Genomic DNA, 24,008 nt, shown 5'->3' on the forward strand with positions numbered 1-24,008 from the left:
CGCATGCGGGCTCTCTAGTTGTGGCGTGCGACACGGGCTTAGTTGCCCCACGGCATGTGGGATCTTAGTTCCCTGACCAGGGATTGAACCCGCATCCCCTGTATTGGAAGGCAGATTCTTAACCACTGGACCACCAGGGAAGTCCCCCAAAACCAATAAAATTATTTTAGGTTGAAAATATTAGTGGAGGAGGAAAGAAGTAGCCCGGGTATAGGCTCTAAAGATGAAAATTATATGAAGGTGTGTTTGTGACAGGTCATTAAATGTATTAGATAGTTGCTATGCCCCAGGCACGTAACTGCAATAACTCATGTCTCGTCATGTTTCCCTCTCTGGGAAAACAATGTGTTGTGTGAAGATTACAGCTGGGGCTGAAAGATGTTGCCATGAGCTTTCCTCATAGTCTAGAGGCCACGAGTACCTCGTTCAAGGACATTTTCAGGGATTTTTCTCTGGACCTTGAATACTCTCTGATTATTGGGGATGAAACGTATTTGCCCAGAATAACAGTCTTGGTGAAAAGACATTTCTAACCATCATTTCACTGTTTGTCTTTGGTGAAGTTTAGGCCCTTGACAGGTAGTGCGGCTTAGCAAATGCTGGCAAATTCTATAGACAACTAACATGTATTTTATTTTCAAATAGCTTTTCCTCTATCAAGATCTCAATTCTCACAAATACAGTAACTATAGGATCATTTAATAAGAGTCCAGGCATAGTCTGATCAACCATCTTTTTCTTTTACTCTATGCACCACAGACTAGAAGCGAAAGGTATGACTTTCTTTTATCTTCAAAAATGTTGAAAGTGAGGCCCAGGAAAGATAAGGATATTATTTCCTTAGGATTTCCTCAAGAGGATTTCCTCAGGAGGATCAAGCTTTGGGAGACTGAAAGGCTAGAACCCAGAGATCCCTGATTTTTCTTCTTTCATCTCAGACATGGTGAATTTTGTCTCACATCTATCCCTAGGGGTTGTTGGTGCTCCTTTTGACTTAAAGGTTATCTCTTCTTTATTTCGTGTGCTGCGAGACATGCCTGAAAGACACACCAGGCAACTGGATGGCTCCATGCTTGCTCAATGAGTCAGAGCGCATGAAATATTTCTTTAGGAAAAAGGGATACAGTCATCCCTCAGTATCTGTGGAGGGCTGGTTCCAGGACCCCCAAGGATACCAAAAGCTGAGGATGCTCAAGTCCCATATATAAAGTGGAGCAGTATTTGAATATAAAGCACATCCTCCCATATACTTTAAATCATCTCTAGATTACTTGTAATACTAATGCAATGTAAACTCTATGTAAATAGTTGGCATGCAGCAAATTCAAGTTTTGCTTTCTGGAACCTTCTGGAATTTTTTTTCAGCAGGCTAGTTGAATCCGTGAATGTGGAACCCCTGGATACAGAGGACTGACTGTGCTAACTTGGTGTAATGATGAGGCAGTGAAATAGAAGAGAGGGAAGGGGAAGTTGCCTTAAGAAGAAATGATCATAACTTATTGTTATTGTTTCTTAGAAATGTAATTAAATTGGGGGAACTGGGGTGGCAGGGCTGGGATAACTGTAAAGATTAAAACATACAATCTAGGGCAGATCTGGCAGGAGACATGTGTTTAAACACTCAAAAAATCTGCAAATTATATGTGAGATAGCCCTGAGTAGCTAAGGCTAAGCATGAGAATCCATCTATCTGATGGGAAAATGACAAACAAGATAACAAAAAAGCATAATCTTTTTGGTTGACCAATATAACCACCATGGAGTTTGCAAAAACAGAACCATCTGTTGTGTAAGGACCCATGGAGAGAGATTCTGTATTTATAGAATCCCGAGTGGGAAAAACAGGCACATTAATAAACTTTTTTTTTCAATTCACTAATCTGAAATCCACTTTTCTTCTGGTTTCTCTGCTGTCAACATATACCGTGTTTAAAAACAAACAAACAAACAAACAAAAACCCAGTCAATTTAAAAGCAGACAGACTTGCTATGACTAATTTAAGAACTCCCAAAGTAGGCTCTTTTCCAAAAATACATAGCAATTGACAATACTGGCAGCTCAGTCTTCGGGGTTATGATACAACTATAGACCCTGAGGCTGAATCAGATGTTTACTGCTAGTTTGGGCACAGCAGGGTAGTTTGCAGAGGAACTCTACAACCCTTAACTGTTCCTGGTATGGGGCTTTAAAATGAAATCTTCCCATAAACAAATGTTTCCAATGCGAGTACCTTAAGCAGCCTACCTTAATAATTCTTATTTTTTCCTCTTGATTTCTTTTTTTTTTAAATTAATTAATTTTTTGGCTGTGTTAGGTCTTCGTTGCTGTGTGCGGGCTTTCTCTAGTTGCAGCGAGCGAGGGCTACTCTTTGTTGTGGTGTGCAGGCTTCTCATTGCGGTGGCTTCTCTTTGTTGCGGAGCACGGGCTCTAGGCACGCGGGCTCAGTAGTTGTGGCTCACGGGCTCTAGGCACGCGGGCTCAGTAGTCGTGGCGCACGGGCTTAGTTGCTCTGCGGCATGTGAGATCTTCCCGGACCAGGGCTCGAACTCGTGTCCCTTGCAGGCGGATTCTTAACCACTGCGCCACCAGGGAAGTCCCCCTCTTGGTTTCTAAGATGGAAGTTTTTCAAGGAAAAAACTTGTAGTGGGGGCCAAGAGCACTATTGCTTTTCAGATGTTGCACGTTCCTTTTAAAACACCTATTTCTTAGTTGCCTCCTTAGCGCAGTAGGCAGCATGTCAGTCTCATAAAACACATATTTCTTAATGAAAATATGTCATAAAATTATTTTCGAAAAGCTAACATCTTTAGCTGGCATTGCTTTTCCACGAATACCTCTATGTGTTATAATTACTCTGTATTATGATGGAGGAGGTTGGAAATTAAAGTGATGATTCTCTTCCCAAAGCCTTCAAAGGGATGATAGGATCACATTTCTTTTTTGTCCATTTTATTAAATTATTTTTCTAGGAATTTTCCCTTCAACTAAGTTTTCATATGTATCTTCATAAAATTATTCATAGTATTTTGTTATCATGTTTAAATATCTATAGGATGGATGGTGATGTCTCCTTTTTCATTTATGATATCGGTTATATTTTAAAATTAATTTTTATTGGAGTATAGTTGATTTAAATATTGTGTTAGTTTCTGCTGTACAGCAAAGTGAATCAGTTATACATATACATATATCCACTCTTTTTTTTTTTTTTTTTTCCGGTACGCGGGCCTCTCACTGTTGTGGCCTCTCCCGTTGCGGAGCACAGGCTCCGGACGCGCAGGCTCAGTGGCCATGGCTCACGGGCTCAGCCGCTCCGCGGCATGTGGGATTTTCCCGGACCAGGACACGAACCCGTGTCCTCTGTATCAGCAGGCGGACTCTCAACCACTGAGCCACCAGGGAAGCCCTATCCACTCTTTTTTATTCTTTTCCCATATAGGTCATTACAGAGTATTGACTAGAGCTCCCTGAGATGATCCCATTTCACTCAGTGAGTTCAATTAATTTTGCCATGGGGAACTCCCTGGGGGTCCAGTGGTTAGGACTCGCTCTTTCACTGCTGTGGCCAGTGTTCAATCCCTGGTCGGGGAACTAAGATCCTGAAAGCTACTTACAGCGGCCAAAAAAAAAAAAAATTTTTTTTTTAAACCATGAATTCAACTGTGGGGACGAGGAGGAGGCAAAAATAAATGACATCACCACTTACTGGGTGTCTACTATGTGCCAGGTAATGCACTAAGCACATTACAGACTTTATCACATTTTATCTTCCCAGCAATGCTGCACATTATTATCTTCATTTTACATGAGGGGACTTAGGTTCAGAGTGGTGAAGCAACTCATTGCAGGACACACAGCTAGTAAGACACTGGCCTGTCCTTGGTTTCCTGTTAAATGGGATACACAGTATATTTCTTGGAGGTTTTGTTCAGCATAAGGTTATACCTTCTGCTGCTAAATTGTTCAAGCAGTTTCTTGTACCAAGTGTGACCTGGTTCCTTAAAAATTGTTATTTAATGAGAACCTATGGGCTAGACACTCCGCGAAGTGATTATGCACCTTATCTCCTTTAATCATTACAGTTCTAAGAGATTGGGTTCTCTCCATTTTACGTATATTGAAACTGTTTTGGGAGGTAAAGAAAGTTGCTTAAGACTGACGAGTTAGTGAGAGGCAGAGCCACGGATGGATTCCAGGTCTCCGACTCCAACGCCAGAACGAGCTTTCCCCAGGACACCAGTGTTTCCATTTGTCAGTTCCGGCACTAGAGAACCACAGTGCTGATTTAATGTTTGTCAAGTGTTCATAGTGCCCTGGGATCTGGCACTTCGATGAGAAAGTTGTGGCAATACCGACCTCTCTGTACACCCAGCCAGGAAGGCAGGACGGGAGGCCTGGAGGGAGAAGCCCTCACATTTAAGTTTCGCAACAACAGAAGTGGTCCCCTGGAGGCTGCTTGGCGAGCGCCACCTCTTCCCTCGGGCGGGGGAGACACGGAGGGGCCCCATGTGGCAGCTTCGGAGTGCGGTTTCGGGTCGTGGGCCTCAGTAAACAGCAACTGGCTAGTAATCCAGCGGAGAGTGCAAAGCGGAGAAACCCAAACAGCACCCTCGCCGCGCCCGCACCCCTGGCCCCCCAAAACCGGGACGGGGATGGGGATGGCGGCGGAAACTGCTACGGCGGCGGCTGGCAGAGCCCCTGTGCTATTGGCCCCTCCCTTCCCGCCCCCGGAAGTGACGCGCGTCAGCTCCGGCGTCAGGGAGGGGCCCCAACGCAGCCGGGGGGTTTGAGAGTGGCGGCGGCCGCGGAGCGATTGGCAGGCTCGGCCGCGGCGAAGAACGCCCCGAGCGCGCGCCCGGCGGGAAGCGGCCCCGACGACCCGCGCCGCCGCCGCCGCCGCCGCCGCCGCGTGTGGGGGCGGGGAGGGCGGGGCGCGAGGAGCCGCGGCTGGTGCGGCGGCGGCGGGAGATGCGGGCGGCTGCGGGCACCCGGCGGGCTTGGCTCGGCCGCCGGTGCCTTCTCCGGCTCCGCCGCGGGGGTCGCAGCGGCTGCCGCGCCATCCTCGAGCTCCCAGCTTGAGAAGGCGGCGGGCGGAGAGGAGCATCGTGTTCGAGGCGGAGACCCAGAGGGAGCCCCGCGCGCGGCCTCGGTGAGCGGCCAGCCCCGCACGCCCCGTCCACCCCGCACCCCGTCGGGGTCTTGAGGCCCCCCCAACAGCGGGGAACGCGGGCGGGGGCGAGGGGCTCGCTGCACAACAGGAAACGAGCGCGTGGGGGCGGGCGCGGGGGCTGCGGCGCGCGCTCCCCTAGGGATCCGCCCCTGCCCCGCCCCGCCCGCTCAGGCGGCCCTAGCCCCGAGGCGCGCAGGTAGATGCGGCGCGACCCGCTCCGCTCTCTTCGCCCCTTATTTGGTACCGCGAGGTCCCTGGGGCAAAAGGTCGCAGTGATGTTTTTTTTGGGGGGTGGGGGCAAGAGGGGAGCAATTCTGACTTTCTGTAGTGACAGGAAGTTGGAAAGTGAAAGTACAGTAATTCAGTGCTTACCCAGGCCCGGTGAGGTTGCGGCTCTTCCCCTGGACTTTGATCTCCTCGGGGGCACACGGTCATCCGTGTCTCTTCCTGTCCCCAAGCTCGCTATTCATCCGGTGTCAAGTTTCATTTCTTTTTCTATTTCTCTCCCGCAAACCCCCTCCCCTCTTTACTTTCCGCTTAATGTACAGCTGCCGCGAGGCTGGTGGCTTCTTCATGCCTAAGAAGATCAATTGGAAACATCTTTTGGGGGCTAAATATTAACTGGCTTTGGCAGGAAATAAAGGGCATTGTTGGCTGAAGTAGTCAAACGATACACAATTGGCTTTTTCCCAAGCTATTGCTATTTGAAGTTTAGGGCATTTAAAGAAAGACTCTGGAATTTTATTCCTCATCAGAACGGTTCACCCATCTCTTTGGTTGGTGGATCAGAGCCTCCCTCCCTCTTTGCCGTCTCCCACTCACCGCCCCACTGCGTGGAAAACTTGATGCTTCAATATTTAAGACTGTCAGTGGTGTTTTCATTAAAATGTATTGTGATTCAGTTTTCCCCCTCAGGAACCCTCCCCTCTTTAATTTTGTTTAAATGTTAAAACTGCGTTAAGTGGAATCCATTTAGGGAAATGTTGTTTTTAAGTTTTATGGTAATGTAACAGTACACTTTTAATATTCTGTTAGTATAGGATACTGTACAGTTAGATACATCAGATTACTTTTTGACAACTACGATGATTTTAAGTCAAAACTAGGCTTGATACATTTCATAATTTGCTTTTGTTTTACTTAAGCAGCACTCTGAATTTGGAGACATTTATTTTTGGGGTCTTAGCTACTGTTTCTGAAAAATAGTTGGGCCATGGGTCACCACAGCAACTGGACTATGTATTATAAACATGTTTAGGGTGGGAAAGTTTTCACTTAATAGAGGCTTCCTTTCCCTAAAGAGTTACTTCAACATGCTCCTTTCATTTTAGCACAGGAACTAATCTACTGTCTTTGAAGTGTTAAGTTAGAATCAGTTATGTTTTCCACATTTAATCCCTCAAAAATCAGATTCCTTCATTTGGATCAGTTAAGTATTTCCCTCCCTCATCATACTTCTACTAAAAATCTCTTTTAAAACTGTAACTTCTGGAAAAAACTGTAATTGTAGAAACATTGAGATTTTCGTGAGAAGAAAAATAAAGGGTTTGGGGGTTTTTTGACTGAGAATAAAAGTATTTAATATTTTTGACTTTATTTCACTCTTTGTAATTTTACATAACTGTCTTCTGTAACTTTTTTTCCTTTAATTCTCTTTTATGGCTGAAGAAATTGTTGAATTTCATATTAATAGCACACTTTTAGGAACTAAAATGAAGAGGTTCAGCTTAACTATACGCCCAGTGGTTCACCACCTTTTCAGCCAAAGAATAAACTGTTATCAAAATTGAATGAGTAAAATATTCCTTTAAAGTACCCACTGAGGATGTCCATTTTATGTCTTTGTTAGTTTTTCGCAAAAGAAATTTTTTTTTCCGGTATGTAAGTCCAAAACCACAGTGCCCATTTTCTTTCACAGCCATTTCCCATCCCCGATGCACTGTGAAGTACACTAGAGAAGCTGCAGCGTTTTGCACACAGTTGGGTTCTGCCCTGCAGTATGCAACAGCCCCACCAGCGTTTGGCTCAGTACACACTCTCTCCTAATAACCAAAGGGAGAGGTGGAAGGTAAACCGACACCACCTTGGGAACACCTCCCATTTGCTCAGGATGGCACTTGTGTACTCACTGTGGAGATGTTGATGGTTATTTCCTTTTTTTTGCGTGTATTGCTTAGCCATTATAAACCTGAAGGGTTCAAGCACTGTCTGCATGATAGGCATTAAGACTCTAGGATTTGGTTTGGGGAATTTTTCCAAAAATAAATGGAATTACAGGCACCAAATCTGTAATAGTCTTGAGATTCCGGTTCTCTGCCGTGTTCACTTTCTTCTTTCCTCCTCTCTCCTCTTCCCCTCCTTTCTAGCTTCAACATCATCACCATTACCATTCTCTCACACATATTCACACACTGCTGTAAGCATTGTTGATAATGAAGATGATGTTTGGAAATGTGGAGACTGAGTTCTCTGGTTAAGCTGAAATTTACTGGGAAGTAGTTGTAACAGATTTAGACTAACAAATAATTGTTTAAATGAGAAACATATGTAGTTAAAAAGTAACTTGCCATGAACAGGCATTATCAGAAGAAAAGCCTCTGCAGTAAAGTCAGAGAAATGGCAGGGACCATCCCCCCCACCTCCCCGCCCAATACTTGATGGATATAATATAAAACCTCTATTTTAACCCAGCTTAAGTGAGGCTATGGGAAACTATGATTTCTAGTGAGCATAAAAGCATTAAAGTAGCATTTCATATTTGTACATTATTATCACTTAGTATCTAATAATGTAATACTTCTTTACAACCCACTGGTGATGTGAATGCTTTTATCCATCTAGGGAAGTGGTTTCCCTAATGAACAGAATATTATGACTGTGATGAAAGAGACTTAGATTCATGGCCTGTTTCTCCATTAACTCTATAAATGTGGGAGGCATCTCCCCTATTCTATTCTTTATCATTTTCCCAACTCTACTTTTGGATGACAATATCTCTGTATAACCAGCTTCGAAGTGATAAGAGGATAATTGGAGGACTTTTTGAATGTCTCAGAAGTTACAGAAACTCAGATATTTTCTAGTATAGTTCCTCATCTTTGCCCTTTTTGGAAGCAGACATTGTTGACCCTTTGTGAGTTGTACATAGTTAGAGTTAGGTTTCTCAGGCCTAACTTTTGTATTGTTTGTAGTGTTTGTTTTTAACATCTTTATTGAGATATAATTCACATACCATAAAATTCACCTACTTAGTACAGTTCAGTGGTTTTCGTATATTCACAGAGTTGTATAACCACCACCACGATCTAACTTCAGAATATTTTCATCACCCCATTAACAGTCACTCCCCTTTTCTTCTCCCCACCCATTCCCCATTCCCAGCCCTAAGCAACCACTGATCAACTTTCTGCCTATTCTGGACGTTTCATATAAATGGCTGGCTTCTTTCACTTAGGGTAATGTTTTCAAGGTTCATCCACTGAAGTAGCCCATATCAGTATTTCATTCCTTTTTCTGGCTAATATTCCACTCTGTGGTTATACTACATTTTGCTTGTCCACTCATCAGTTGTTGGACATTTGGGTGGTTTCTACTTTTTTGGGTATTATGAATACCACCGTGAACATTCCTGTGTAAGTGTCTGTGTGGACATATATTTTCATTTCTCTTGGGCATATACCTACGAGTGGAATTACTGGGTCATATGTTAACTCTGTGTTTAGTATTTTGAGGAAATGCCAAACTGTTTTCCAAAGTGGCTGCACCATTTTACATTCCCATCAGCAATGTATGAGGATTTCACTTTTTTCCACATTCTAGTCAACACTTAAATCATCTGTCTTTTTTTTTTTTTTTTTTGCGTTATGTGGGCCTCTCACTGTCGTGGCCTCTCTCGTTGCGGAGCACAGGCTCCGGACATGCTGGCTCAGCGGCCATGGCTTATGGGCCTAGCCGCTCTGCGGCATGTGGGATCTTCCTGGACCAGGGCACGAACCCATGTCCCCTGCATCGGCAGGTGGACTCTCAACCACTGCGCCACCAGGGAAGCCCCATCTGTCTTTTTGATTGTAGCCATCCTAGTAGGTGTGAAGTGGTATCTTGTGTGGTTTTGATTTTAATTTCCCTAGTAACTAATGACAGTGAGCATCTTTTCATGTGCTTGTTGGGCATTGGTATTACTTTTTGGAGAAATGTCTTTTCAAATCCTTGGCCTATTTTCAGTTTGTTTTTTAATTGTAAGGATTCTTTATACTTTTTGATGAAAGTCCCTTATTATTTGAAAATACTTTCACCCATTCCAAGGATTGTCTCCTCACTTGATGGTATTGTTTGCAGCACAAAAGTTTTAAATTTTGATGTAGTCAGTTTACCTGTTTTTACAGTATTTTAACAGAATTGATTTCATTTAAGTCCTGTTCTGATCCAGTGAGATCTAATTCATAGATTTAAAAAGGAAGGTTTTTTGTTTTGTGTGTGTGTGTCAAGTTCAATTATAGACTTTTTAGAATGTGCTTATATATGGCCAGAGTTTCTGCCCTAAAGAATTCTTCCTGGGAGGGTGGGAGGGAGATGCAAGAGGGAGGAGATATGGGGATATATGTATATGTATAGCTTGATTCACTTTGTTATAAAGCAGAAACTAACACACCATTGAAAAGCAATTATACTCCAATAAAGATGTTTAAAAAATATTTTAAAAAATTCTTCCTTATAAACAAGGTGTTTGGAAGTTTTTGTGAGGAAAATAACTTTGTGAGAACATTTCCTTGCTGCTCCATTGCCTAAACCAATGGTTGTTAACTGAGATGATATGGTCCCCCCAGGAGAACATTTGGCAATGTCTGCAGACATTTTGATTGCCAAATTGGGCAGGAGGTGCTACTGGCATCTAGTGGGTAGAGGCCAGGGATGTTGTTAAACTACAATGCACAGGACAGCGTCCTGGAACAAAAAAATAATCTGGCCCCAAATATCAATAGTGCTGAATTTAGGAAACTCTGGCCTAAATAGGAAGATCCTAAAACTTGAGATACTGAAAGATATTTCAGTTCCAGTCTTGGTAATCAAATAAAGGTTGCTAATCAAATAAAAGGAGGATCTATGCAGGTGGAATCCCTGTGGACAGAATGGTGACAGGACGTGTAACTTAGGGAACATTTTGCTGAATTTTCAGTGCTGCCAATGTGTGTAAATTACATTTATGATAATGGAAACTATTTGGAGGAGAAATACCAGTGGAACAAAAGTAGATTATTCCCTATACCTCTGGGCCGCCCTGAGACACACAACATATCCTGGCAAATAAACCAGCTGGGCTAATTTAGATAGATGCTGAAATGGTGGTCTCCTCAGAGAATATGACAATGAGTTTTTAAGATAAAATTTAATAACAGTGATACTCTACTGGTTGGCATTCGTCAGTCTGCTCCTGCAATTTATGAAACTAGCTTTATCTCACAGCAAGACTTTTCTTAAGCAGCGTGGCATGCTTAAGAGTTTGGACTCTGGATCCAGATTGCCTGCGTTTAAATCTCAGCTCCACCATTTACGTGTGTGACCTTAGACAAGTTACTTAACTCTTTAATGAATCAGTTTTTTCACATGTAAAATGAGGCTGCAGTAGTATCTGTCTTATAGGATTGCTGTGGGGATAAAATGAGTAATTAGTCTAATACAGTTAGAGTACTTAAAACAGTGTCTGACATATACGGTTGGCTGTTAATTGTGTATCTTACCCGATGCCTCTTTCAGCTCATTGCTATGGACAGTGCTATCACCCTGTGGCAGTTCCTCCTTCAGCTCCTAAAGGAGCCTCAGAACGATCACATGATCTGCTGGACCTCTAATAATGGGGAGTTCAAGCTTTTGCAGGCCGAAGAGGTGGCTCGTCTCTGGGGGATTCGAAAGAACAAGCCTAATATGAATTATGACAAACTCAGCCGAGCCCTCAGATACTATTATGTGAAGGTAATACACATCCACCTCAAAACAAGAATTGATCCTTCTCTTCTGGTGAGGTTAGAGGTACTAATGTCCTGGTTTATTTATTTATTAAAAGAAATTTTTTTAAATTGAGGTATAATTGACATAAAGTTATATTGGTTTTGGGTGTACAACATAATGATGCGATATTTGTATACATTGTGAAATGATCACTGTTCTGGTTTAATTCAATTTATTTTACAGCTTCAGCAGTTTGGAATTAGGATGAAAGATGTAAATGTTCCAGGTGTATTTCTGCAAATTCTTATTCAGTACCCAGCTCCCATTGCTCATATATTATTCCTCATTACAGTTGTCTTTAAAGAAAACATGATTATAGAGTTGGAATAAGGAAAAGGAACTTTGAGATTCTTGAGGATAAATAAATACTCTTGTTTATATCATAATTTACTTTAAAAATTGTCTCATATTTACTCATTTTTTTAGCTCTACTTAATTTTTACTTTTTAGTTTAACCTGGAACACAAATTAATACCTTAAAGAATAGCTGTTAATACCTCGATGTGATTTCTTAGTTAAAACTTTTTTGTTTAATTTCTTATTATTTTGAATACATTCTTGGGTACTGAAGTGAAATAAATGGCTCAAATGGGTAGAATTAAAGTGAGAAGCTGGGATCTTAATTTCTTTCACCTTTGAGTGGTTGATGTTATCAGCTTTCCTGTATGGAGAGATGAGGTAAGAAGCAGCTGGAGTTTCTGAAGGAAGTAGGAACCTTAGCAGAAGTAATATTCTGAATTCCTTTTTGCTTCCTCAGCATGTGAATGGCTTGTACCTTTGGAGTTATTTGAGATTGCAGTTCAGAAATTTTTGACCTCATACAGATACTTAGCTGACAGTGTTAAGCAATTAAAATCTTTCAGCTTTGATGTAACATATTAGTTCAGTTGTTAATAAGACATTTAAATGTTTTTAACTTGTACTCCATAATAGTAGGAACTGTGTTTGGTATGGCTAGATAAATTTAGATGATTTTGAAGCTTTCAAGTAAACTACCTGTCAAATAGAGAACCCCATTAGGTCAGCTTTTTCATGGGGGGTGGCTAAAGTTTAAGAAATGCTTAAGAAAAGTTTAAGAAAGTCTAAGAGTGTTTATTTTATTTATCTACAGAATATCATTAAAAAAGTGAATGGTCAGAAGTTTGTGTACAAGTTTGTCTCGTACCCAGAGATTTTGAACATGGATCCGATGACAGTGGGCAGGGTTGAGGGAGACTGCGAAGCTTTAAGCGTCAGTGAACTCAGCAGCAACAGTTCCAAAGATGTGGAGAATGGCGGGAAAGAGAAGCCAGCACAGCCTGGTGCCAAGACCTCTAGCCGCAATGACTACATACACTCTGGCTTATATTCTTCATTTACTCTCAACTCTTTGAACTCCTCCAACAGGAAGCTTTTCAAATCTATAAAGGTTGAGAATCCAGCTGAGAAATTGGCAGAGAAAAAATCTCCTCAGGAGCCAACACCATCTGTTATCAAATTTGTAACCACACCTGCCAAAAAGCCACCAGTTGAACCTCTTGCTGCTGCCATTTCTACTGGCCCAAGTATTTCTCCATCTTCAGAAGAAACTATGCAAGCGTTGGAGAATTTGGCTTCCCCCAGACTGCCTTCTCTGGAAGCACCAACTTCTGCATCTAGTGTAACTGCCGCTTTTACCACCACACCACCTATTTCATCTGTGTCCCCTCTGCAGGAGCCTTCTAGAACACCTTCACCACCACTGAGTTCCAACCCAGACATGGACACAGACATGGAATCAGTGGCTTCTCAGCCAATGGAACTTCCGGAGGACTTGTCCCTGGAGCCTAAAGACCAGGATTTGGCTTTGCCAGAAAAGGACAAAACAAATAATTCATCAAGGTCCAAGAAACCCAAGGGGTTAGAGCTGGCACCAACCCTGGTGATCACGGGCAGTGATCCAAGCCCACTGGGAATATTAAGCCCATCTCTCCCTACAGCTTCTCTTACTCCAGCACTTTTTTCGCAGGTAACACTTTCTTTCTTATTAGTGCTGCATTTTTTTTGTTTTGTTTGTTTTTACTCACCTTTTAAAACAAATCCAGAATTTATAACCTCAAGTTCTCATTTGGCCACATAGGCTTGCCTTACAGAAGGTTATATGACCCTGTGAAAGTAACCCAATTCCTCACCTCAATTAGAATTGTCAAAATAAAAGGTTTGGAGTATTGTGTTAAAAAATTCATTGTTCTACAAGTAAATAAGTATTTGGTGTTTCCACTTTCTCCTAAAGAAAATAAGTATATTCTCTCTCTCGCTCTTTTTTTGGGGGGGTGGGGGGGTCATATAAAACAACAGTGATAATCTCAAGTTAGAAGACAACAGATCCTGAGGTCCTTACAAGTTTGTGCAGTTATTTTCATTAGCTATTTCTTAACTTGCTCATCTCATATAACATTTAAATAGTTAGATTACTCCTAGACCTACACATTATTAAGGGGAAAATATGTTTGTGACTCAGTTACCCATAATTTCTCCATACCAAAATTCAGATTGGTTTTGTTTTTCTATTTGAAAAAGATTCTACCAAAAACGGGTTAGAAAATATTTTGACCTTTATCTTACTTGGGTTGTAAAAGTAATTTCTGAGTTTTTCTTCATGGTAAGATTTCCGACTTGGAGATACTTGGAGTGGAGAATAGGACAGTATTTGGATTCAGAGCTATTTGTGTATTACAAGGGTAAACATAATCCTGATAAGCCATTTAGTTATATTTTTGGTTTGTGTATTGCAGACACCCATCTTACTGACTCCGAGCCCCTTGCTCTCCAGTATCCACTTTTGGAGTACTCTCAGCCCTGTTGCTCCCCTAAGTCCAGCCAGGCTACAAGGTGCTAACACACTTTTCCAGGTAAATTACATAAAAGCTTGTCTTCTGTAATTGGGGTGTGGTAAATGAAGAAAGAGGCAAAAAGGCAGTATCCACTCTTCAGTTAATCATTGTAAAACTTCTACTTAATAAGTATTCCTTAGATTTATTTTTGAATTTCTAAGTGTTAATTTTCTGGCCAGCAGACAACTCAGATAAATATTCACGGCAGAGTTTCCTTTTCATTGTTTACTATCCCATACATTTGAATTAGATCAAGAATTGTTTAAAACTGTAGTAGATTTTGAGCCTATCCAATTTTTTTTTTGGTCATTTTAAATACTAGAAATCCTCTTTTCTAAAAAAAGAAAATGTATATATATATATATATATATATATATATATATACATATTTCTTTTTAGAGGGGTTTCCCCTTTTAACTGAGGACTTTAAAAAAATAGAGAAAACTCTTGAGAATAGTGTATCAAATACTCCCATTTCCCCCCTCATTCAGAACTGATATTCATCAGCATTTTAAATATATATATTTTAAAAAATGAATATTGTATTACCTCTTAACCAAGATCTTAGGAAAGGTCTCACAGCTTGCTTTATTTATTAAAACCCTGCAAGGCAGGTATTATTAATCTTTTTTTTTTAAGGTATTTATTTATTTATTTTTATTTAATTTTGTCTGCGCTGGGTCTTCGTTACAGTACGTGGGCTCTTTGTTGTGGCGTGCGGGCTTCTCTGGTTGTGGCGCGTGGTCTCTAGAGCGCACGGGCTCAGTAGTTGCAGCGCATGGGCTTCTCTCGAGTTGGGCTCTCTAGTTGTGGCGCACGGGCTTAGTTACTCCGCAGAATGTGGGATCTTAGTTTCCCCGACCAGGGATCGAACCCTCGTGCCCTGCACTGGAAGGTGGATTTTTAACCACTGGACCACCAGGGAAGTCCCGGTCTCACAGCTTTAAACCATTTTTTTGCCCAGAACATCTAGACTTTATAACTTGTAGGCTTTCTTGTAGTTGATTCATTCACTTATTCAAGGGTGACTCCCTGGGAGATTTTCTTAGATTTTGTAATTTAAATTTTCATTTGTTCTTTTGGAAATGGAATGGTGAGGGGGAAAAAAAGAAAGAAAATTAAAAATCTTACTACTTCTGCAATTTGTTTTTTGCAAAAACTTATAAATTATTGAATAGAGTGTTGAGAATTTTCCATATTTCATTTTACATTTTTCTTTGCCTCTCACAAACAGATAATTGAATTATAGAGAGAAAGTCATAGTGCTCATGTAGCTCCAGCCTGGAATCTCCATATACATTTGGTCTCAGAACACATGATGGGGAGCCCTTTTGTAGGATGAGCACCCTACAACTATTTGCAGCAGTTAAGAGATGGGCATCTCCTCTGGACCTCTTTTTGATAGTCTGTGATTTGCTATACAATTGAATTATACTCTGTAGTGCATACTGTCATTTACTGAGCTTTCTAAAACCTTCATTTGAAGTCAAGTGTGAACCTGTGTACCTTAGCATCTGAGGGAAAGTATAGGTTTGTTCTTTCCATTCCATCAAGGTACGCTGGAGGGTGTTAATATTTAACATATAAGACAAACAATTTTTTAAAAGTTTCTGTGACATCATATTCTTCCATGATAAACAATTACTGCCTTTGTCCTGTGAGCCACTGCAGGTGGATGTCATGTTCTGCCTCAGGGAATATAATAGGGACAGAAAGTGAAATTTAGGGTTGCATAATAGGATGATAATGTGTTTTATTTTCTTTCTCAGTTTCCTTCTGTGCTGAACAGTCATGGGCCGTTCACTCTGTCTGGCCTGGATGGACCTTCCACCCCTGGCCCATTTTCCCCAGATCTACAGAAAACATAACCTATGCACTTGTGGGATGAGAGAACCAAGGAATAACACCCAAGAGACACCCAACATGATTACATTTAAAGTGAGCAATTGATACATCACAATGCTGATAATAGACTATTGTGATTTCTGCCATTCTCCATTAAAAATGCTTTTTTAGGATTCCCTTTGAATAGGACTCAAGTTAGACTGTGTATAAAAATGCCTTAATTGGAGTCCAGACTCCACCTCCCTCTTTTTCTTTCTTTTTAAAAAATATTTTGAACTTTGTGTTAAAGAAATTTTTGGTGGGGTTTAGCAGCTAGCTATGCTTTGCAAGAGAATTAAGAACAAAGTTACTCCTCCTGCCTTACTGGGACCCTTTGGCCAGGAAAAAAATTATGCTTTGAGCATGTTATATAAAGAAATATTAGTTAAATGAAATTGGCCATATCTTTAGGACTTTAATGTGCTCTGTTGAATACTGAGTTGTGCATAAGCAGTAGAGGAAAAAGAATCATTCCTATTCACACCAAGTAAGATTGGAGCAGGACTATTGGGTAGATTCTGTTTTGCTATGAACTATAACATATGTAAGCAACTCCACAAAAAGGCATCTTATTTACATTTATTCAGGGTGGATCTCTTAGCCATATGTGTGATCTTGTCTGAACCTGTCAACAGAGCATGGAGCTAGTTTATTCCCACTTAGGGAGATTTTTAAACCGGGGACTTAAAACAGTATTTGGAACAACCAGTGAGAACATGGGACCCCATATCTGGCACAGAAATGTCATCTGCTCTCTAGGTGGTATGATTACACACCCACGGAATACAGTATGGTAAATGATGGCTTTTAGGGAGATGAACCTGGGGTTTGAAATGTTGAGGCATCTCTGAGTCGAAGATTCAATTGAATAACTTGAAACAACATGTAGGGCTTTTCTCAGTTGGAAGGTACCGGCACGAAGGACCCTTTTCTCTGTTCATTTTATCCCATTTTCTACCGTATATTTGTCTTTTAAATTTAAGGTTGTTAGAGGTTGTGATAGTTTTAACAATGTAATTAGGAACATGAAAAGCAAAGTGAAGCCTCCAAATCTGTAGTGAAGTAAAGATATGCTTATTTCTTTGAGTTTTTTTTTTTTTAATAAGAAAGGAGCAGAGTTCATTTGGCAATGCTCATACATAGGGATTGGATTATTCATATTAGTAGTGAAAAACTGAGGCCTTCATCTCTACCAAATTTATAAAATATTACCATATAGTAATCAGTGCCAGGTGCAGACAGATTTGTTGATCCCCTAAACTGATTTGATACCAACGTCACAGTTGAGTCTTTTGAAAAACTTGGCTTTAAAGTCCAGGATCAGATGATATGCTGCTACCACCACCACCACCCTGCCCATTAAACTAGTCTTTTAACCCTCGAAATAGTTCCTATAATTAACCACCTGAAGTAAATGGAATAAGGGAGTAGTAAGGACTTGAGGGCTCAAAGTGACACTGCTATAAACCAGCATCTTCCAGATACATAAAGTTCACTTTGTTTTATACAGTATGGAGAAACTCTAGCATAAGATGTCTATGCTAGTTCATTAGTAGCAGAGGGACAGTATTCAGGGAGCTGCCTTTATATTTGTAGTGTTGGAGACTGTTACTGGTTCATTTGTGGTTATCAGCTGAAAAGTTCTGTTCCTGAGATGTGCAATAGCAGTGTTGAAAGGCAGTGTTCAGTAGTGATGGGGAACAGACATACTGGATTTTCTTCCCACGTTGAATCATTTCGTTTGCATGCCTCTTTGAAATTAGACTGCTCAGCAGCACTTTGCACTAGTTTTTATTAGGTTAATTCACATTTTGTACATTAGATAAGTAAATATTGATGGCTTGATTTAACTAGATATTTAAAATTTTGAAAGCACAAAAGTATCTTATTTTGAGTCAAAGGAGAAAAGCCATTGGTTTGTTTTCATAGATAGTATCTTTGATAATTAACCGTCTCAGCACAGGGGTGCCTGGAACCAAGGGCACCATGAAAACTCGGTCAAAGCAACTTCCTAGGAACCAGTTTTAGTGAGTCCTCTGCCTATAAACCTCTCCCAGAAGTCTCTGAGAGGTGTGGGCCTTAGGAGGTTGATGATGATCTGCTTTCTCTTTGAGATCAACTGTTTTGGGGAAGTTGGTATGTGTGTTTGTGTGTATGTATGTGTTCACTTTTTTAAGTGAAATGAAACTGCAACTATAGTGCAAGTGTGTATGAGGCAGATCGTTCTATTTGTAAACTACCTCCTTCCTGGAAAAGTCTCTGTTTTGTTATTTTTTTGAACATCCACAGAGTTCTTCTTAGCATCAAAAGGTGACATACCACTTAAGATCAGTATTCACTGGAGAGACTTATATTTGGTAGCAGTAGCTGGTATCCATCACTAGTCACTTTGCCAGGATGAATGCTGGTTGGCCAAAGGAGCCCAAGTTAAGATAGGGGAGCAGGTTTAGTGAGTTTTTGCGACTTCTGCTGTGATTAGCTTAACTTTTCATTTGCTCTGGCCGATATCTAGTCAGTTGTATGCTGTGAGATGTTTAACCACCAGGCTCTCTGAAGGGAAAAAAAAGGCCCTTAAATTGTAGCATTTGCTGATTCCCATCATGTAAGTTACTCCCTCTGTGGTTGATTTTAAGCCCCCACCTTGGAGTTGAGAAGGGGGGCACACAGTTGGCTCAGAGCCACACACTCAGCCAGTGAACCACTGCATTTATTTCACCCTAGGGTGGATTTTCACATAATTTCTAAAATAATTTTTTTCTTTTTGGCTTGTCACAGTGCTTTTGTGATATAATATTCCTCATGGCATATTTTATGTGTTCAAAGGTGGAAACTTCCATTGATTTTTTTAAAATTTATACATGATGGAAGAATCCAGAAACCCTCAAAAGGTCAGCCTTATGCTTCTTTGAGTTAAAATATAGGTTTAATTTTTCTACATCTTGGTGGTTAAAATACAGGTAACAGTAATTTTTTTCTTTAGATTTTGATGGGGAAAATAAGCCCATGAGCCTATAGTAAAAGGGTACTAGATTTTTTTTTTACACTGGATTTTTTTTACAATTCCTTGAAGATTTACATACTATAGTAGAGATCAAAGAAGGCAGCACTGACTGTTGAATCTATTTACATGGCACATTTTTAGTTTTCTCCATACTGTGTGTCACTTAGGCTTGGAGGAGACAGTAAATCAGAGGCTTGGAATTCTGGAACTGTAACTGCAGGCTGTTGATATTATCACTTCAGTGCCATTCACACTTGGCATTGTGTGATGTCTAGTCTAATGACATCGTTTCATCCTGATCTCAGAACTTGTGTTATGATTCTAAAGTTCTCAAAGGCAGTTTTGTATGTTTCTAGTGAATTTATGTACATTAGAGCCATTCACTGGCATTTCAGAAAAGCAGTCTCCAACCTTTTTGAACACACACCTTGATCAATAAAAGGTTTTGAACACAAATACCCTATTGCAGATTTATATGTATATATGTTAAGTTATATACTGCTATTACTAGAGTCCTATATACACTATAAGACATAACACAAAACAGAAATTAAGGATGGCATAAAAATAAATCTTGAGTAGAAATTCTAATATTTTTTTCCTGCATCCAGTAGATTGTCTTGTGCACTCCCCTGGAGGCATGTACTCTACTTTAAAGCCCCCTGACTCAGGGTTTGTTTGTCAGTCTAATCTTGAAAAATACAATGTGGAAGCTTTGGTTGTGATATATGGGGAAATCCTTTACATATTTGATTTGATTTTCATGTAAAATCTCCAGTAGAGATTAGGAATTTTTCAGCAGAGCTTGTCATCAACTTTCTGAAATTTCCTATTTCTTTTTCATGAGAAATTTCTTTTTCATACATTGCCAAATAGCCCATTACCAAATGTTTCCCAGAGCTTCATGCTTATTATTTTTGACAGCCTGTTGTCTCTTTCCTTTTCATATTAGGTGTGACTTTATAATTTACTTTTATTTTACTAGCTGCTCTCAAACTTCTTTTGGCCTTATTAATGTTATATTTTACCAACAATTTCAGAATTATTTCAAGTTGCTTTATGTTAAAATACATAACAACCTCCAGTTTCTTGCTGCATTGGTAAGTTTATTATTATTATTATTATTTTTTTTTGGTAACATTTTGGCATCTGAACAAATAAATATTTTCTTGATGGGTCTGTTCTATCTATCACTTCATTTATTGTATGTATTTTATTTACCCATGCCAGAAATCTAGAATTGTACTGAGGTGCCGTTCTTAGGTGTGTAAACAAGTATGGCGACAAGTGCAGGTCTCTGTGCAGAAGCCTGGAGCTCTGAGTGAAGGATCACAGCAACAGGAAAACTAGACTCTTCATGAAGTACGTAGTCTGTGATCTGAGGGTGTGACAGGATGGAATTGAGAAGTTAATTGTTCAATTCATAATAGTGAAGTGGAGGCCAGCCATAATTATCTTGAGCAGGTACTCTGACCAGAGAATTAGTTCGATGGAAAGTGTTTGGTTAATTATCTTCTTGGTTTGGGGTCAACAATTAATAAACAATTAAATAAACAGTTGTTACTGTTTTTAATGCTGCTGGTGTTGCCTGAAACAAGGTGCCCTGTTATTTCTCTGTGTCATCAGAATTCTGCTTACTGAAGTTGAAGTTTTAATCTTAGAATCTAGAATTCTTGTGGGTGGTGGTGTGTTAAGCAAGAAAAGAAGGCGGTTTGATTTCATTTCTCGTACTTGGTGGAACCTGTTAGGATGAAAGTCATGTTTTTACCTGTAAACAGAGCAGAACTGAAGAGGTGAGTTATTGATGTAGTATAAATGTTCCATTTGAAGCTGCCAGTTTCTTCAAGCTACTTTTCTGAAAAAAAAATGGTGGTAGATTGACAGCCTGCCAGAAATAGCAATTTCTAGGGTGCTGCCATCCACACTTAGTTGTTGTGAAGATGGAAATCAGAGTGGTTTGCGTGAGAGGGGAAAGGTTGGCTCTAAGCTTTCTATAGAAACCAGGAAATTCAGGCTGTTAACGTTTTAAATGAAACCTTTAACAAGAAAATTTATGAGGGATACAATCAAACATAGTCTCTTGAACTCTAATCTTTTGAGTATAATATAGATCAAGAAGTTTTATGAGGCTTAAGTTTTTATTTTAAAATATTTTGGGAAACTAGAGCATTTCTTTCCAAGTCATTCTGATTGGCTGAGTGCATACATGTGTGTGTATATATACTGATGTATTGACTGAGTATATGTTTGTGTGTACGTGTATAAATAAATCTATTTTTCAGAGGGAACATATGGTCATCCTAGTCTAGGATGGTTCCTAGGCTATTTTATACTAAAACTTAAAAACAAAAATTGGCTGCACTTTGCAGTTGTCACTTTTTAAAAATCAATGCCTTGCACATTTGTTTTTTTAAATGCATAGAATCATAGGCCTTAAAGACTAATTGCTTGTCTACTCTTTAGAAATACTGTACAGTGCCACATGTGACATACTCTAAGCAAAGTCATCTTAAACTGTTTTCTTGTATTCATGTATTATTGAGCAAATAAGAATGTTCTTTCTAAAAACTTCTACATTTTTGTGTAAAATCCTTGTTACGTTGGGTTCTACGTTTCTCAGAGAGGAGGTTTATACTAGACGTAGTATTTCTAAAATACAGATTTAACCATGATTGAAATAGTGGTGGAGGAATTCTGGCATTGTAGCTTATTCATCCTTTTGAACTGTACATAGAAAGCATTAGCAGAAAACTCAAGAGTATCTTGGGCTGAATGGTCTTCTCAACTTTGCCTTGTTTCCCATCTCATAAGGGCCCGTTCTTGTTCTTGTCCCCTCCAAGGATTATGAGCCCTGCGAGGACAGGCCTGGGATCTTCTGGACGGGTTGGGGGTGGGGAGGTGCCCTGTGGCTGGGCCTGAGTTCTAGCCAGTCCATCATTCAAGCTTGCCTAGAGTTCAGGGGTGGGAATGCCATATACTGGTATGAAATCACTTGGCACTTTTTGGGACACCATTATTAGCACTGTTCTGTTTTTAATAACTGGAAGCACTTAATGATTATTTTGTTTAATTTCACCTTGAGGATATTGAGGGTCAGGGAAGTTAAGGTTTATTGCTTGCTTATGTTTTCTGGAACTTGACTGTTTGGAGAAGGGATAAGTGGATTACCCAATGAGCCATTCTAGGCTCTGTAAGGTATGCTGTTTTGGCTAGGATGCTTTAAAATAATTTACAAGCTTTTAATATTCTGCTTTGTAGAAATGTATGACTTTTAATGGTTTGCAGTTGGTGGATTATACTCAACTTTGTGAATTCGCCAAATGTAAGTTTCTTTTCTGTTTAATCATTGTTGCTTATTGTCTGTCAGGTAGGGGACACAGTCCTTTCTAAGACATTTCATGCTTTTTGTTTTTGATGGCAGTATTACCAAGGGCCTTTAAGTGTACATTACATTCATTGCTTATGTGATAAAGTAGCATATTGTATGAACTTCCCTGTTCAGTATTAGTGAAGTGAACTGAGATGCATATATGTAAAGATAGAAATGAATGCAATTAATTTTTGATTACTTGAGGCCTGTTTATTTGGTTTGGCCATTCGACCTTTTCTAGTCACAATCATATGTATTTCTTCACTTTTACCTTCTAGCAGTTTCATTTATCTTTGTGGGTAGGGAAGATTAAATATGAAACTCAGTCCAGTCATTTTGCTACTGGCTGGCTTTGGTTTGAGGCAAATAAAAGTTTTGACTTAGTTTTTTAGAATTCTGCCCTTTACACTAGATAATCAAGTTGGCTTTAAAAAAGTGTACAATTTTGTCCTTTGAAGAACAAACTAATAATTTTCTGTGAGCCCTATTGGATCTTCAAGTACGGATAACACTTGAAAATTAAATACCGTTAAACTTTTGATTTTCGCCCACCCAATGTGTAAGTCAGAAAGAGAGCATATGTCTGCTGTGGTGTTAACACAGAGAGATGTATTCTTTTACCTCAGCGTCTTAGTTTGGCCTCTGTAATAAGAACTTGTCAGGGTGCTTTTCTTAAACTCCGATTCATTCAGCTGAGAAGACAGTTACTTCATTGTTTATTTTTCCCCTTGTTTATTTTATTGAAATCTATCTCTCATAATATCTAGTATCCACTACTTTTGTATAAACAGAATACTTACATATAATGCCAGTGCACACCTACCCAAAAGACTGCATTATTGTTAAAGTGTCATTAACAACTTGTCTTGATTAATCTGTTTAATTTACATGAGGGAGACCTTTGAAGTATTAAAATCACTTTCTTTTCTTTTTCCTAAAAAAGCAATTCAAATGATGGTAACTGCTAGCATTTATTAAAATCACATTAATTGCTGATGCAGCTGGAGAGAAACTGCCACATCTTCTAGCTAAGCAGTCTGACTTAACGTGTTGGGAAACTAAGGGATGTTGTTTTAGGGTAATTAGTATGGCTGTAGCTGGAGCCTTCAGCTCTACATGCGTGTGGCAGAAAAACTTTACAGAGTTTAGGTTGGCGAGGAAGAATATGCGCTGGCACTTTGAGGGCTTTATAATATGCTGCTTTTAGGAGGGAAAAGTGTAGTTGATACTCAGTGCACCTCCAGACATAGTAAGGGGTTGCTCTGAATAACCAATCAGGTGATCTTTTTTTTCTACGGCTTCAAGTTTTATGCAAAAATATTGTTAAATTCTGTAATGATGATATGCATCTTTTTAGAAAGATGATACATTTTTAAAAACTATTTTATATAAGAATTGTCAGAGGAATCTGCTTTGTATAATGGCAAGCTGGCTTTAAGAAAGCACTGTATCAAATTTACTAAAGTCCAAAATTATATAGATATGTTAATAGATGTATGTGCAACTTGATATGGACAATTGTATTTTTTTAAATAAATATTTTTAACAAAATGACTTTCTGAATTATTTCCCTCCTCTCACATCTATTGAGGTAGTCTTTGTGTATTATATTCCCGTCTGTGCTAAATGTGGGTAAGGAAAGTTCCAAAGGTTATCATTAAAACCTGGCCTTCAACTATTTGATGTGTATCTACATTAAAATATTTAAAGCCTGTGTTGAGATAGGT

At 39.8% G+C, this 24,008-nt stretch overlaps 1 protein-coding gene across 2 annotated transcripts; it reads left to right on the forward strand.

The window, feature by feature from the left end:
* Positions 1-4,917: 4,917 nt before the first annotated feature.
* On the forward strand, positions 4,918-23,832 carry ELK4 (ETS transcription factor ELK4). Of its 2 annotated transcripts, none has more exons than XM_067729236.1 (5): positions 4,918-5,150; positions 10,923-11,195; positions 12,286-13,161; positions 13,928-14,044; positions 15,796-23,832. In XM_067729236.1, the coding sequence occupies exons 2-5, from the start codon at positions 10,932-10,934 to the stop codon at positions 15,892-15,894; spliced, it is 1,356 nt and encodes a 451-aa protein (XP_067585337.1). In that variant the 5' UTR covers positions 4,918-5,150; positions 10,923-10,931; the 3' UTR covers positions 15,895-23,832. The 2 variants fall into 2 exon arrangements, with proteins under 2 accessions (XP_067585337.1, XP_067585338.1); XM_067729237.1 differs by having other exon boundaries at positions 10,923-11,138.
* Positions 23,833-24,008: the final 176 nt, after the last annotated feature.

The sequence above is a fragment of the Pseudorca crassidens genome, chromosome 2 (assembly GCF_039906515.1).
Source record: "Pseudorca crassidens isolate mPseCra1 chromosome 2, mPseCra1.hap1, whole genome shotgun sequence".
Lineage (NCBI taxonomy): Eukaryota > Metazoa > Chordata > Mammalia > Artiodactyla > Delphinidae > Pseudorca > Pseudorca crassidens.

What these genes read in the sequence shown, in the direction of transcription:
- ELK4 (XM_067729236.1), top strand. Translation starts at nt 10,932, where the DNA reads ATGGACAGTGCTATCACCCTGTGGCAGTTCCTCCTTCAGCTCCTAAAG. An exon ending in CTCTTCTGGTGAGGTTAGAG is followed by an intron (nt 11,196 to 12,285) that starts GTACTAATGTCC and finishes ATTTATCTACAG; the next exon opens with AATATCATTAAAAAAGTGAA. An exon ending in CTCCAGCACTTTTTTCGCAG is followed by an intron (nt 13,162 to 13,927) that starts GTAACACTTTCT and finishes TGTGTATTGCAG; the next exon opens with ACACCCATCTTACTGACTCC.